Raw genomic sequence first — 14,136 nt, 5'->3', positions numbered from 1 at the left:
AGAGAGAGAGTGTGTAAATACATGCAAGTATGTGAGAATATGTGTAAAATGTTAACAATAATAAATTGGAGCGGGGGAGACATGTATGCTACAATATGAGCCCTAAAGTTGCTCATACACTTTGTCCAACTTCTACGAAATAATCAGAAACAAAAAACAAAGGGCAGTGACAACCAAGTATATTCATTATATTGTATATGGTGATATAAGAATTCAAAGAAGGTTGAGCAGCATATGTGTACTGAACTAGACAGCCCCCCACTAATCCTATCTCATGACATAAAAAAATCATATAATGAGCCAAACCAGTAGGCTTCTGCCCACTAGAATATTGCCAACATGGGATTTTTATAGAACACAAGTTCTGAGCCTTTGTTCCGTGGGACATGGCCAGTGTTCTGTGGCCATGTAACCACAAGCACCCTAGCTTTACTAAAAACATGATATCTTGGAGAAGTCAAGAAACAAAAAAGTTTTTAGATTATCTATTATCCAGAATTTTCTATATACTGAACCAATTTCAAAGTGCCTTCAAATTCTGGAAACTTAGTATACTTAAACAATGCATTGAAAAATAATTTTGGAATTGTACTTAAGTGTACTGAGATTTCAAAATAAGGTATCTATGCATGCTTGACAACATTTCACTGAGTATTTTTTATTACATGTCCAACAGATTTTTGTCTAACACTTATACTTGGCTTCTTTTTAGTATTAATTATGACTTAGCACCAGAAACCAGCAGATGTTCTGCAACAATAAAACAATTAAATAATAAAATAAAATAATTAGCAAGTGTTGTGCTAATAGTCCCTAAATGGCAACAGCTACAAGTAAGGTAAATTAAATATTGAATTGGGTTTGGTATTAACACAGTACAAAGGAAAATCACCCCTATGTGCATGTACCTTAAAGGCAATTGTACACCAAAGGCAAAACATTTAATGAGTAAAATATGACTCTTAAATGTAAGCCAGATACTTAATCTGGTGACTTAAATAAAGAAACAAAGGGCGCCTGGGTGGCTCAGTTGGTTAAGCATCTGCTTTCAGCTCAGGTCATGATTCCAGGGTCCTGGGGTCAGGTTCAGTGGGGAGTCTGCTTTTCTCTCTCCCTCTGCCCCTCCCCCTGCTTGTGCTCTCTCTCTCAAATAAATAAAATATTTTAAAAAAGAGAAACAGATAGTTACTGGATACACAAAACTGCATACTCAAGTTTATAGACAATTTAAGGGATTTTCAAGGGTAATTTTGACTGTATTGGGTTTTACTCATGGAATGACTTTAAAACTTAAACCTGAGCAAAATGGGACTTCCACGTCTAACACAGACTGCTTGCCTTTTTAAAAAAATAAAAATCCTTGTTCTGGGGTGTTCCCAAAGTTACAATTTTCTTATCTGTAAGATGGGAATATTAATAATACCTATCTGTGATGATAAATTTTTTGTCAGTTTGGGTGGATCACAGTGCTCAGATATTTGGTCAAACATTATTCTGAATGTTTCTGTGAAGATGTTTTTGGGTGAAATTAATATTTAAATTACTGGACTTTGAGTAAAGCAGATTACCCTCCATAATGTGGGTTGGCCTCATTCAATCACTTGAAGACCTTAATAGACAAAGACTAAACTCCTCCAAGCAGGAAAGAACTCTTTCACCCAACTGCTGTTGGAACTGCAACTCTTCCCTGGCTATCCAATCTGCCAGCCTACCCCTATTAAATTTTAGAATCATCAGAATTCTATAGTCATGTTAGCCAATTCCTTAAAATCTCTCTCTCCCTCTCAATAGCTAGGTAGATAGATATATTTTATTTTATATATAAATATATATGTATATATGTGATACATACATTGTTATCTATATCTATAGATATAGAGATAGTGTGTGTGTGTGTATATACATACGTATATATACATATATGTAGATGGGGGAGAGAGAGGGAGAGATTGAGACATACACATTCTGTTGATTCTGTTTCTTTGGAGAACCTAAATACAGTATCCAACAGAGTTATTATGAAGATTAAATAAGACAATGTATTTAATCTTCAAAGTGTCTGAAATGTGGAACAGTGTTAGGTAAATGACTGCTATTGCCTACCAAGTGTCTAACTTGCCCCTATAGCCTTGACCCCAGAGGTTATATTTCTTTTAGGCCAGATCTATTCCAGTATTCAGACTTGAAACCCAGGCTTTCAAGTACTTCCTAGAAACCTTCCTTCCCTCACCCCTTTTCAGTTCCCAACATTGTTAGAGAAAAAAAAAAAAAGAGCTTTAGCTCTATAATGATTACCAGGTACTCAGCACTATTATAGCTCAATATTAGTGTCTCATTTTCCTGATAACTGACCTGTTTGAAGACATGCATTAAGCCACCTTCTGAATTAAGTTGGACTTCCAAGTTGTTTATGAGTTGATCCATATCTGGAAAAAAGACAAGGGACACACAATTTTAGAATAAGATCTAATCTACTATATGCATACAGTATGCCATTTACTCTTGGTTATACCTGTTTGCATTCTATGAACATCATTTTTCAGGACTTACTAGATATTGAGAAGTCAGTGTTTGGATAACATTCTAATTTGTATATTCTACTCATCAAGATGGCCCTGGCTTGTCCCCAACAATATTAGCTGCCCTCCACAAATCCAAATACATGAGAATCTGCTTCTTTCAACCACTCCAACCAGCCCTACCTACAAAAGATCCTGTATGAATATTTACCCTAATGAGCTTCTAAACACATTAGCAGCAAATCTCTCTAAGGAAGTATTTTCTATCTATCTCTCTTAAACACACAAGCTAGGTGGAGTTAATATGAGCAGTCTTCTATTTCCCTGTTCATTTGTTGTTCTATAAAAAGAGAGACTTGGTGGCCTCATTATGCTGCCCTATATACACCATCATAATCATTCCTACCAGAAGTACATACCAGTACTTCTTTAACCAGATTTCCTTTGATCTATCTACAGTTTAATCTCACTAAAGAGGAAAACATAGGGCAAGGAAGATAAATCCACAGCTTGCTTATAACTTAGTTGATCAGATTTTGGATTATTCTAAGTGTCTCCAAATCAATTACAATTTAAGACCTGATTGTGTTTCAAAAGGTAGTCCATAAATCAGTTAATTGTTTTCGATGTCAAATACTTTTACCCATAAAAGTGTCCATTTTATATGTTACTTCACAGTAGCCATTTAATACCTAATGCAGTTAAAATACAACAAATACACAATGAGCAAAGAGACAAAATTATAATACAGCCACACAGAAAAGCAAAAAAATAAACCTAAAAATAATTCCTTTATTTTTTGAATGTCAGGAATTGAGGAAACCAGTCCTAATTTGATGGCAATAACACACAAAGAATCTTCTATTGAGATGGTGAGGAAAACTTTCGTGCCACTTACCAAAGAATCTGGAGAATTTTGACACATTAAAGTAGCTCCAATTTAGGGGTGCCTGGGTGGCTCAGTCGTTAAGCGTCTGCCTTCAGCTAGGGTCATGATCCTAGGGTCCTGGGATCAAGCCCCACATCGGGCTCCCTACTCAGCGGGAAGCATGCTTCTCCCTCTCCCACTCCCCCTGCTTGTGTTCCCTCTCTCACTGTGTCTCTCTCTGTCAAATAAATAAAATCTTTAAAAAAATTAGCTGCAATTTAGCTAGAGTGTATTATGCTAAGAGAAATAAGTTAGTCAGAGGAAGACAAATACCATATGATTTCACTCATATATGGAATTTAAGAAACAAAACAGATGAACCTATGGGATGGGGGAAAAAAGATAGAGGGAAACAAACCATAAGAGAGTCTTTATAATAGAGAACAAACTGAGGGTTGATGGAGGGAGGTGGGTGGGGGATGGGCTAGATGGGTGATGGGTATTAAGGAGGGCACTTGTTATGATGAACACTGGGTGTTGTGTGTAAGTGATAAACCACTGAATTCTACTCCTGAGCCAATATTGCACTGCATGTTAACAAACTATAATTTAAATAAACATTTGGAAAAATAAAATAAAAAAATAAAATACCTCCAATTTTATCTCAAAACACATGGATTTTCTTTTCTTTCATCCAAGTATATGAATAGAACTGCTCACATATACATCCATCATTTACCAAATATTTATTGCATAATTACTGTGTGTCAGAGGTTATGCTAGGCACATTGTTATCAGTTTGGGATCTGGATCAATCAGACATAGAGTCAGCAAATGTAGCAGAGAGCACAGACCTGAGAGCTAGATGCCCAGGGATTATATCCAATAATCTTTGTCAAGGCCTTTTTATGTAAGCTTCAACTTCTCCATCTAGAATTAAAAGTTTTCAAACTGTTTTCTGCAGAGTCCTAAGGCTTCTCTGAAGCCTCTTGGAGGGAGAGGTCAGGGTTGATGGAGGAAGAAGCATATATTTTTTAATTTATTTATTTTTATTTATTTATTTGACAGAGAGAATGCACAAGCAGGGTGAGCAGGAGAGGCAGAAGCAGGCTTCCTGCTGAGCAGGGAGCCCAATGTGAGGCTCGATCCCAGGACCCTGGGATTATGACCTGAGCTGAAGGAAGATGCTTAACCAACTGAGTCACCCAGGTGCCCCAAGGAAGAAGCATATTAAGGAATAAGCACAGAAATCAGACACAGAAAAATCCAATTTCCATTAAACTGTAAGCTCTTTGCAGGCAGGGTTTTTCATCTTTGATATTTTTTTCCACTGATGTATTTCAAGGGGTTAGAATACTACCTGGCATATGATAGGTGTTCAAACACATATCTGAAGCTTTTTGATGAATGACAGAAAAGGAGAATGAAGAAGTATGCTTTCCCAAGTACAGGAATTAGACAAGAGTGAGAAAGAATGAAAGAAAATTAGAGACATTGTGTATAAGAGATGTTTGAGGTATAATTAACTATGAAGTATGAGGTGCCAGAGAGGGCAGCGTTTTCTGATTTCAAGGAGGGAAAAAGGGGATGTGATGGTAGAAAAAGAATATTAGGTCAGATGACTGTCATATAGTCCACAGGGGGGCACCACGGAAACCAGGAGAATTTGCTTGGTTGCTGCCAGAAACATTTGTAGGAGAGAGTGAGTGAACTTGGTTCTTTCCATTCACCTATCCTTTCACTAGATGTCATCATTTTTAGCCAGACCAACTTACAAAAGCCATCTCCTATCTGGTCTTCTTTAATTTCTATGGCTTATAAGACAGCAGGGCTGAGGAAGCAGAGTGACTTTGACAAGATATTTATTCCCTATAAACCTAAGACTTCACCTGCCAGAGGCAGGGTGGTAGTGGTAGTACTGATTTAATAGGGTTAATATGAGGATTCCTTGAATTACACTTAAAACAGTTCTTGTCATATAAAAAGTTCTCAATAGCTATTATTATCATCACTACCGTTATTATTGTTGATGGCCAGAATCTTTAGCCTTAGCCCAGTAGGTTATCTCCTAGGCATCAAGGAAGTCTTTCCTACATAATGTGTTCACAAACCTCTCCATATCTTATGTTTACAGTCTCAGTTTTTAGCACCACCATCAACCTAGTCTCAGTCTAAAAACCTGAGAGTCAGTCCCTTTGACTTCATTCTCACCATCTCCAGAGATGCAACTGGTTATCAGTTGCAATTAACTCTACAGCAGAAATATCTTTTAAATGTATCCCTTCAGGGCGCCTGGGTGGCTCAGTTGATTAAGCGACTGCCTTCGGCTCAGGTCATGATCCTGGAGTCCAGGATTGAGTCCCACATTGGGCTCCCTGAGTCTGTTTCTCCCTCTGACCCTCCCCCGTCTCATGCTCTCTCTCTCTCTCAAATAAATAAATAAATAAAATCTTTAAAGAAATGTACCCCTTCATCATCTTCTAGTCACTTCTCCTAGCCATGGTAAAAAGGTGTGGGCTCTAGAGTGAGTGTCTACAGTCACATCCTGGCTCTGTAACTTCTTTTTTTAAAGATTTTATTTGTTTATTTTAGAGAAAGGCAGGGGGAGGGGCAGAGGGAGATGGAAAGAGAGAATCTCAAGCAGACTCCCTGCTGAGTGTGGTGCCCCAAGCAGGGCTCAATCCCACAACCCCGACACCATGACCTGAGCCTAAATCAAGAGTCAAGTCCCATGCTTAATGGACTGAGACACCCAGGCGCCCCCTGCCTCTGTAACTTCTTTACAATAAGAACTTGGACAAGTTTTTACTATCTCCTTGTGTCTGTTTCCCCATCTGCAAAATGGGAATAATAATAGTACCAGTATAGAGTTGTCATAAGGATTTATCAAGTTAATATGCATTCAAGTATTTACAACACTTCCTGGCACAAAGGGCATTGTCTGTATGTTTCCCTGACCATCAGGTGAGCCCCCCAATAGTTAACTAGTGACTATTACCTACCTTCTTTTGTATCTTTTAGCAGAGTATCTCCTCTGCTAATTAATGTGCTATTAGTGTCCAATGTGCTAATTAATGTCCAATGAATGAATGATAGTGGGAATAGGGATGGTTATTTAACAGCAATTATATTATAATATTAAATAATACCAATATTATTTAATAGCAATAATCAAGGAGTCTGGGTAACACTTATTGCCCCACTCATACCACCAATATTTTAGTCAAATGACATAAGGGAGATAGCTGACAATTAGGAATATCTCAGCCATTTCTGCTTAGTATCTTCTCACTTGAAGAACAGCCAAATTGGAATAGCCAATAGGTAACTCTTAGATAACTCTGGACAACATTCTAAATGTTGGTGGGAGTATATATAGAGAAAGCTATCAGAAAGGTGTGTAAACTCTTCCTTTAAAAAATGTTTTAATATTTAGTCAGCCAAAATTTAAAATTGAAGGAAATTTGGGCCTACAGAATGGTCTTAAAGAAAGCTCAGTTTTTCTAAAAAAAAAAAGAGAGAGAGAGAGAGAGAGAATGAGGACTTTTTAAACCTTTTGCTTTTCTCTAGAGTTGGAGCTTCTGCTCTGTGTCTGGAACAAGACAGTTGCACAGAAGCTGTGAAGAAAGTGGTGAAGAAATGTCCAAAGGGATTTAAGGTATGTCCTGGCCCACTGAGATGTGAATTATATAGTCAGGAGGGCTTTAGAAATACAAATTATCTACTTGAGATAATAACCATCTTTCTGCCTGGATTGGCTCTTCAAGCATTTGTGTCTGGCAGCTGGACTTTTTGGTCCTTCCCCTGAGGGAGTACTAGAGAAGGAAATAGTGGAGGAGATAGGGAGGACTGAGCCTCATCCATAGCAGGTCAATGTCTTATATATGCAGAAAATCACAAACCATATTCCAGGGACTATGATCAGAGAAATTTGATTTGGTAATTTTATCTTCATCATGTTCCCAGGTTTATTTTGTTACCAAAGTGGCATTTTCCACAGTGATCTGTTTGTTTTATGAAAGTGAACAGTTTGTCTAAGGTAGAGGAGCAGATGGCTGGCTAATAGACCATATCTCACTCTTTGGTCAGCCCTGAGAGTGGGAAAAAATGTCTAAGGACAAAAGTGAGCAGTTAAACCTTTAAGGTGGAAACCAAGGAAGAGTCACTGGGGTGTACAACTTCAAAATCAAGCAAAACACTGGGGACCCTAAGAGACTTAAGAAAGTACCTAGTGTCTAAACAAGATAGAGCATTTGGACAATACAAATAATAATTCCTCATTTGTATCTACATAGCTTTACAGTAAGGACATAGTTTTCATATATCATTCCCATTTCACTGATAATGAATTTGGAGGCCCAAGGTTATATAGTTTAGAAATCATGGAATCAGAACTGGAATTCTTATCCTCTGACTCAAATTACGGTGCTCCCTCACTACTTTCCAATATCATAAATCTGGTAAGCATCTTCTTTAAAAAAAAAAAATAGAACTAACTGCTAAAAGAAGAAGTTTAAGGAAAACAAACCAATCATTTTGGGAAGATCTTGAGCAGATATCATTCACTTTCAACCTCTGATCTGTAAGAAATGCTGGAACTATTGAAAATTGAAAATCAGTATTTTAGAGTTCTGAGATTGTAATTTTTTTTTCATGATTATTTTAATTTTTTTATTGTTATGTTAATCACCATATATTACATTATTAGTTTTTGGTGCAGTGTTCCATGATTCATTGTTTGTTCATAACACCCAGTGCTCCATGCAGAACGTGCCCTCCTCAATACCCATCACCAGGCTAACCCATCCCCCTCCCCCCCTCCCCTCTAGAACCCTCAGTTTGTTTTTCAGAGTCCATCATCTCTCATGGTTCGTCTCCCCCTCTGACATACTCCCCTTTTCTTCCTCTCCTGTTATCTTCTTCTTTTTCTTTTTTCTTAAAATATGTTGCATTATTTGTTTCAGAAGTACAGATCTGTTGAGATTGTAATTTTTTACAAGTATTACTTGTGTCCTTAATATTAGAAAAAGATAACTAAAGAACAACTAGAATACACATATATTTTCAGACAGTTTAATTGTGTATCTTCCAGGGGAATAGAAAGTACTTTTGGGATGGGCCTCTGGGAAAACCTTCAGGCTACTTTGCAGCATCACATTAACAATAGAATGGTGATAAAAGACCAAAAATTGCCAACATTCACTGAGTACTTACTATGTTCCAGATACTGTCCTAAGAACAAATACTTGTATTAGCTCATTTAATCTTCATAATTCTCAGTGGGCACATTATTTCTTCATTTTTAAAATGGGGAAACTGAACCACAGAGAGATAAAGTAGATTATTCCCAAATCACCCAGCTAATAAATGGCAGAACTGAGATATGAACTATAGCAGTCTAGAACTATAATGAAGCTATAATTCTCTTTGACCTGAGAGCCAGTGAGATCCCCCAGCTCCTGTTTGAAGCAGATCACATAATGAAGAGTAAGTGGTTGCTGGAAAGAAACTACCTAATAAAAGAAGATTGCAAGATCCTCATTTCCCCCAAATAGAGTCACACCTATCACCACAGGAACCACTGGAAAACAAAAATTCAAAGAACCCCTACATATGGCATCTCAGCAGGTAGCTCACTATGATTTTAAAAGTATATTGTATAAATATAGTCTCAGTGTTTTAGAACTAGTCTCCTTGTCCTGTACTGTCATCAAAAGGTAAATTTATTTTTAAACAATAATTAATCTTACACGCAATAAACTGACAGAATGTATATTAAAAGTACTATAATTAAAGAAGGAAGTGTGAAAAAAATGGGAAAATCTTTTAACTAGGAGAAGGGGAACCTAGGTTCTAGTCCAGGCTCCACTGTTATCTAGCAATGTCATTTTGAGTAAACTACTTAGCCCTTTTCAGGTCTCTTCAGTTATAATATTGTATGATATATGGTTCTATGACTAAGACATACAAGGAAGATCTAGAATATCTTTCCAAGTTTCTGCTTAATCTGTGAAATTAAATTCAAGAAAAGCAATTAAGTTCTCCACAAAATTAGGTAAACTTGAGTGTAACTCCCACAGCATTTAAAAAAAACTTTTTATTATGTATAATTTCAAATACATACAAAAATAAAGATGATCCCCCATGTGCCTATTACAAGCTTCAGTGATTTTCAGCTCATGGAAAATCTTGTTTCATCTGTACCCCCACTACTCCCCACCAACTCAATGGGTATTTTTAAGCAAATACCAGATATCATATTATTTCATTCCTATGGCATTTCCAGTAGGACATATTTAATCTTCACAATCCCTGTGAGGTAGGTACTATTGTTGATTCTATTATACACATTAAGAAATAGAGGCTCAGAGAGAGTAAGTAAGCCCAAGGTCACATAGCTGGTAAATTATTGGGATTTGAATCCAGGGATGATGTCTGATACCAAAGCTTCTTTACCCCTTAAAGTACTTGATACTATTCTGCACTTTTTTGAATAGTTTGATGATGTTGAAGATCATAAAAGGTGATTTTGTACCTTAGCAGTGAGCTTTACGATTAAACATTTGCAGAGAGTATTAAAGGATTCCCACTAATCATGATGTTAACCATCAGACAAAACCTCAAGAATACAGAACTCCAGCATGGCATTAAGGCATCAGTTTAGAAAAAGGACAAAGAGCCACAGAGTATAAGCTCATTGCTCTACAATATCATGTAAAATCTCATGCAATTCACTTAAATACAACATTATTTCATTATTTCATGCAACAGTCTCCCTCCAACAAATTAAACATGGTGCCACTGCAGCAACCAAAAAGAATTTACAATACAGTCGTCCTTGTCAATGGTTAGTACAACAAGTGTTTAAAGGTAGAGACTTTATCTCTTGAATGGCCTTTCCACTCAATGCCTGGGCTCAGAAGCACCAAGTCAAGAAGTTCTAGAAGAGTCCTGGGCCATCTCAATTTGTAGGACAAGAGGTCAGGTTAATAAAGGAACCAATAATCATCAAAGCTACATATTGATTATTAATATTTTTCAAGGCTACTTATTAATTTTATTATTATTTTTCAAGGCTACATATAGATTCTAGAATATAGTTACAAAAACTAGAGGAACTACACAATGTATATTTATCAGAACTAGTTTTTTAAAAAAATAAGAAAATAGATTCACATGATACATTACTATTCTAATTTAAGATGAAAGAAGATAACTGACAGGCACAGAAATAAACAAAAAAGCTAGGATGATCAGCCCCAAATAATTAAAAGTTAACTATATGCTCAACATTGTGAAGATCTTCCTGAAGATACTGCACCTTGTTTGCGAGTTTGTAATTCAAAGGAAATAAAATGGAAGCAAAATGCAGAAAAAATGAAAGATATTCTAGAGGAATAAAGGATCAATTTTTTAAAATTAAAAAAATGGAGCTAGGTCAAGGAATTTGCATGGTTACATTTGAGAAAAAAGGAAATAGAGAAAAGACTGTCTTGATAATTATCTTTAAAGGCACACATTAGGAATTTGGAGAAAGCAGAAGTGTAATATTATTATTGGAGATTATAGTCGACTTAAAGAGAAACTTAGTGATAATATTCAAGTCTTTACAGAGAACCTACTAAATACCCAACACTGTAGTAGACACTGTGTGTTTGAGAGGGAAAAGCAGATAATGGTAGATTTCCACCTGGTCCCTACCTGGTTTCTACCCTCAAGGAGCTTGCAGTCTAGGTCAAACAGAAAAAACTGGCAGCCCATAGTAGATGCTGGCTTATTCTCACAGTGATGTGAAAAATTAAACTCAAATTAGCTAATAATCTTTCAAAAGCAGATTTCTTTTTTTTTTAATCCGTTTTTTGCTTTTCTGAAAAAGTTGGGAGATCTTACAACATGGAGTCTATACTAGCATGGAGAAAAATTAGCTAGAGCTGATTAATTAGCTCTAATTAGAGAAAAATTAGCTAGAGCTGAAAAGGGTGCTCCTTTTATACAGTGCATGCTTTTCTTTTTATTTAATTTATTTTATTTTATTTTATATTTTATCTTATATTTTATTTATTTTATATTTTATTTTATTATTTTATTTTATTTTATTTATTTTATTTTATTATTTTATTTTATTTTATTTTATTTTATTTTTATTTATTTTATTTTATTTTATTTTATTTTATTTTATTTTATTGTTATGTTAGTCACTGTACAATACATCATTAGTTTTTGATGTAGTGATCCACGATTCATTGTTAGAAAATAAGATAGAGAGATTTCAGATTCCAGGTCTATGTGGTGAGATAAAACTAAGAATAAAACAATAGCAACCAAACATCACAAGATAATAGATGCTGCAGTGCTGGATTATGATTTGAGGCTATGAGCACTAATTAGAAGAGGAGACAGCTAAAAGTGGAATAGTAAGAAAAAAATCCAAAGAAATGACCTGTGGTGAGATGGGCCTTGAGGATCTAAAATTGGTCAAGAAAAGACAGAAAGGAAATCCAGTGAGAAGAAGAGTAAGTAAACTCTGCACTCTGTGAAGTCAAGGGTCCCATCTAAATTATTCACCACTCTAACCACAGCTTCTAGCATGATGCCTAGAACTTTGTAGGCATCAATAACTGGTTGCAAAGTGAAGGATAATGGCATAATTTTTTAAAATGTGTTTTAAGGAAGATACCCTGTCAGCGGTCTACAGAATATAGAAGGCAGAAAAAATCAAGGTAGAACTAGAAGCTATTAGAATATTCTATTCGTATCATGGTAAGAGCTTACAAAGGTGTCACAGACTCAATACCTAGAAGAGCCAGGCAGGTTAAGGTTACCTAAGCCAGATGGGGAATATGGTGAACTGAGAATACATGTCCTATCCAAAAGGGGAGGGAGGGAGCGGCTCATCAACTCCACATAATTGTTGACAAGAGGGAATACTGGTGTAGTATCTTCTGCTTATTCAAAAGAAGTTGGAATTCTGAGTTTTAATTAAAATATGATTTTGAAATTCTGGTAATCAATCATTTTTTTCAAAGTATGTGTCTGGGCAAACTGACATACTGGTGCTAAAGACTGAATTGTGTCCCCCACCCCCAAATTCATATGTTGAAGCCCTAACCCCCAATGTGACTATATATGAAGATAGGGCCTTTATGGAAGTAATTAAGTTTAAATGAAGTCTTAAGGGTAGCGCCTTCATCCAAGGGGATTAGGGTCCTTATAAGAAAAGACACCAGAGAGCTCACTCTTTTTCTCCAGGAGCACAGAGAAGAGGTTATATGAGCATACAAGGCAAAGACAGCCTTCTACATTCCAGGAAAAGGGTTCTCACCAGAACCTGGTCATGCTGGTACCTTTATCTCAGACTTCCAGCCTCCAGAACTATAAGAAAATAAATTTCTGTTTTAACCCTCTTAGTCTATGGTATTTTGTTATAGCAGTCCTAGCAAACTAATAAACATACTTACAAGGTTTTTATTGCTGTTAAAAACAACACTGCAAATGTTGGGAAATATATTAAATGCTATTCAATAGAAGACTGTTTAATAAATTGTGGCTCATCCATATACAGTTGACCCCTGAATGATGAAGGAGTGAGGGGAGCTGACCCCTACACAGTCAAAAAATCCACATATAACTTCTGATTCCCAAAAACTTAACTACTAAGAGTGTATTTTGACCAGAAGCCTAACCAATAGTATAAACAGTTGATTAACATATATTTTATATGTTATATGTATTATATACTGTATTCTTACAATAAAACTAAAGAAAAGAAGATGGTATTAAGAAAATCATAAGGAGGGGGGCACCTGGGTGGCTCAGTCAGTTGAGGGTCCGACTCTTGATTTTGGCTCAGGTGGTGATCTCAGGGTCATGAGATTGAGCCCTGCCTGGGGCTCCACTCTTAGCATGAAGCCTGCTTAAGATTTTTTCTCCTTCTCTCTCTGCCCACACCCCCAGGCTTGTACGCATGCTCGCTCACTCTCTAAAAAAAAATCATAAGGAAGAGAAAAATATATTTTAGTACTGTACTGTGTTTACCAAAAAAAAAAAAAAAAAATCCATGTATAAGTGGACCCACATAGTTCAAACTCATGTTGTTCAAGGGTCAACTGTAGTGAAAAACTATGCAGTCACACAAAAGAATTTAGGTATTTCTTTACATCAGATAGGGAAAGGTCTCCAAAGTATATTTCAAGTAGACAAAGCAAGGTGTAGAGCAATATACAGAGAGTCTAAAAGTGAAGGGGAAGAAAAAATGTATACATTTACTCATTTTTTGATATGCATAAAATGTCTGTGGAAGGATCCCTAATAACCATAACTTTAGTTGCCTCCAGTGAGGCAAAATGAGTGCCTAGGGGACAGGACTAAGAGGGAGACTCATTATTGTATATCCTTTTGTATATTTTGACTTTTGAGCAATGTAGAATGCATTACCAACTTAATAAATTTTTAAATAAAAAATTTAACAATTTAGGGCAAACAAAATGTGTGTGAGCTGTTTTTGGTCTGTAGGCTAATTGTTTGTACCTCTGGACTAAGTTAAGGTGGTGTCAGAATAAAAAGAAAGGAACTGATGATAGATACAAAGGGGAAAAAAAATAGCCCTTGGCAACAGGTAGATAAAAAACTGAGGAAGAGGGAAAAGTTGATGCCAGCATTTTGAGCGTGGAGTATGGGAACCACAACAACCATATTTCCCCCACTGTTTACTACACTGTCATTTATTCTTCTAAGTGCCTTATAAAATTA

General features: G+C 36.1%; 1 protein-coding gene across 1 annotated transcript in view; it reads right to left on the bottom strand.

The window, feature by feature from the left end:
• Positions 1–14,136, bottom strand: part of KLF8 (KLF transcription factor 8) — a 139,467-nt gene that overhangs the window by 115,632 nt on the left and 9,699 nt on the right. The window contains 1 exon segment of the mRNA XM_073889254.1: positions 2,353–2,426. Coding sequence (XP_073745355.1) covers positions 2,353–2,426 — 74 coding nt within the window.

This window comes from Callorhinus ursinus, unplaced genomic scaffold (genome assembly GCF_003265705.2).
Source record: "Callorhinus ursinus isolate GAN/ISIS: 27379988/994484 unplaced genomic scaffold, GSC_fseal_2.0 scaffold104, whole genome shotgun sequence".
Lineage (NCBI taxonomy): Eukaryota > Metazoa > Chordata > Mammalia > Carnivora > Otariidae > Callorhinus > Callorhinus ursinus.
The sequence above is the reverse complement of the archived record's forward strand: the minus strand, read 5'-3'. Positions and strand labels throughout refer to the sequence as shown.